The sequence below is a fragment of the Ammodytes marinus genome (genome assembly GCF_949987685.1).
Source record: "Ammodytes marinus genome assembly, chromosome: 14".
In the NCBI taxonomy this organism is placed as follows: domain Eukaryota; kingdom Metazoa; phylum Chordata; class Actinopteri; order Uranoscopiformes; family Ammodytidae; genus Ammodytes; species Ammodytes marinus.
The window spans coordinates 5202175-5204674 of record NC_137218.1 but is presented as its reverse complement, the minus strand read 5'-3'; the positions used below and the strand labels follow the sequence as shown (position 1 = coordinate 5204674).

General features: G+C 38.0%; 1 protein-coding gene across 2 annotated transcripts in view; it reads left to right on the top strand.

Moving 5' to 3' along the window:
- Positions 1–2500, top strand: part of gria4b (glutamate receptor, ionotropic, AMPA 4b) — a gene marked incomplete at both ends in the record, with an annotated part of 157975 nt that overhangs the window by 100172 nt on the left and 55303 nt on the right. For both annotated transcript variants that reach the window (XM_080040914.1, XM_080040913.1), the window contains 2 exons: positions 58–111; positions 2480–2500. The exon at positions 2480–2500 is cut by the window's right edge and continues 138 nt beyond it. In XM_080040914.1, the coding sequence (XP_079897040.1) occupies positions 58–111; positions 2480–2500 (75 nt within the window). The remainder of the gene's footprint in view (positions 1–57; positions 112–2479) is intronic.

Below are 2500 nucleotides of genomic sequence, written 5' to 3'. Positions count from 1 at the left end.
GCTACGCTGTCATCCAATCAGATTAACGTTGAGTGTTTTGCTCCTCCTCCTCCTCAGATCGTGAGTGTGGGGAAACATGTGAAAGGATACCATTACATCATGGCCAACCTGGTGAGTGTCTGTCTGTCTGTCTGTCTGTCTGTCTGTCTGTCTGTCTGTCTGTCTGTCTGTCTGTCTGCCTGTCTGTCTGTCTGTCTGTCTGTCTCTTTGTCTGTCTGTCTGTCTGTCTGTCTGTCTGTCCGTCTGTCTGTCTGTCTGTCTGTCTGTCTGTCTGTCTGTGTGTCTGTCTGTCTGTCTGTCTGTCTGTCTGTCTGTCTGTCTGTCTGTCTGTCTGTCTTGTTGTCTGTCTGTCTGTCTGTCTGTCTGTCTGCCTGTCTCTTTGTCTGTCTTGTTGTCTGTCTGTCTGTTTGTTTGTTTATTTGTTTGCGTATTTCTTCATTGTATTTATCCAATTACTTTCTCATACTTTCTCACCGCCGCTACCTGTGGTTAAAGTCCATTTGTTCTGTGTTGTGGTATTGATGTATACAGCTCTGGAAACAATTAAGAGACCACACCAAATGTTCAGTGTCTCTCGTTTTACTCTTTACAGGCATATGTTTGAGTAGAATGAACATTTTTGTTTTATTCCATAAACTACTGACAAAATTTCTACCAAATTCTCTCGAAAAATATTGTCATTAAAGAGCATTTCCATTAAGTGATGTAGAGATGAAGATTTAAGAAAAATCCAGACTGGTCTCTTCATTTTTTCCAGAGCTGTAGACTGTGTCCCAGTTATCTTGAAGTAAGCAAAACTCAATTCAACTCTCTTCACTAGATTTTTGACTTTTAAGGCCAATTAAAACTCTTACATTTTAAGGAAAACTTCCTCCATTTGAGTTGAGATAACTTATCATTCAATTCATTAGCCTCATAGCATAATTGCCTAAATCATATTTACTCTACTCTACTTTTACTCTACATCTACTCTATTCTACATCTACTCTACATCTACTTTACCCTACCCTATAACCCTTAAAATATGACTTGGGCAATTATGCAGTTAGGCTAACGAAAAGTAGATGTAGAGTAGAGTAGATGTAGAGTAAAAGTAGAGTAGAGTAAATATGATTTAGGCAATTATGCTGTTAGGCTAACAATATGTAATGTCACTTCAAGCATTGAGTTCTACATAGTAAGAATCCTAAAACGTATAAAAGTTTGTGGCAACTCATTATTTTTGTTCAGAAAGTTCTCAGATAGTTTCAACACTGTTTAATGTATTTCCATTATGAGCGACTTGGTTTAGTTTGTTATCTGTATGACATAGTTTTCACAACTGTAAAAAAAACTTTAGTTACAGCCTCAAAACATATACAGTACATCTAGTGAATACAGTTGCCTTTAAATGACATTTTTTCCATATATTTCATTGTTGTATTTCATTGTAGTGTAGACAGTGAGGCTAGCAGGATTCTCTGATACAGATTTTGCACAGAAAGACCTCAAGTGTTGGAAGATACTTGATTAAATTCAGTTTGCCTCGGCTCAATGCATTTTTTTTGTTGCCCCAGCTCAAGTATTTCATCAGGGCTTTTATTATTCAGCGTACATAGTGTATGGGCGTGTGGGGATAGTGTTAAGGATGGACTCGGTAAAATGTAAAATGTACTTTCCTTTAAGAACTGTTCTGAAATATAGTCGGGTTAGGGGATCAGGGACTTGAAGTTTATAACCATGGAAACTGGCAAAGTCTCACACAGGCTGCTGTAATGTTCAACTGCATCTGAGAATCCTAAAATGGAATTTGTAATAAGTTGGATTATATTTTGTATACTTTATTGTAGGATCATTTATTAATCTGAGTTACTTTTTGACATTTACAACATCCTACACATTTTTTTATGCAAAAAAAAAAAAAAAAAAAAGATCTCATTGATTATACAGGAGAGTGATTTGATCAAATCCACTGTAGTATTGTTAACAAAGTTTAAGTTTGAGCCAGCGATTCTGGAGAATGCTTTTTAGTTAAAATCATTATTTGATCAACATTTGTGAACATCTCCTCACGATCTGCTACCTGTCTGTACTGTGTGTGCGCTGAAAGTAAACCTGGTGTTAATACACACTAATGATATAATTCAATCAAATCACCAGCGCTGACTATAGCTGTCAAAAGATTGTCGTGTGGGTCATGCAGAAAAAGAGAGAGAGTGAGTGTGTGTGTGTGTGTGTGTGTGTGTGTGTGTGTGTGTGTGTGTGTGTGTGTGTGTGTGTGTGTGTGTTTGTGTGTGTCTGTCTGTCTGTGTGCATGTCTGTGTGCATGTCTGTCTGTCTGTCTGTCTGTCTGTCTGGGTGCATGTCTGCATGTCTGGTGGATTGGGGTGGTCCAATAAAAATAAAAAAATTCCCCCATCATTTAAAGAACAGTCAGTGTGTAGCCCCTCACCCTGTATGTAGCCCCTAACCCTCTACCATCTTGTCTTTCCCCTCTAAGGGCTTTAAGGACATAAACCTG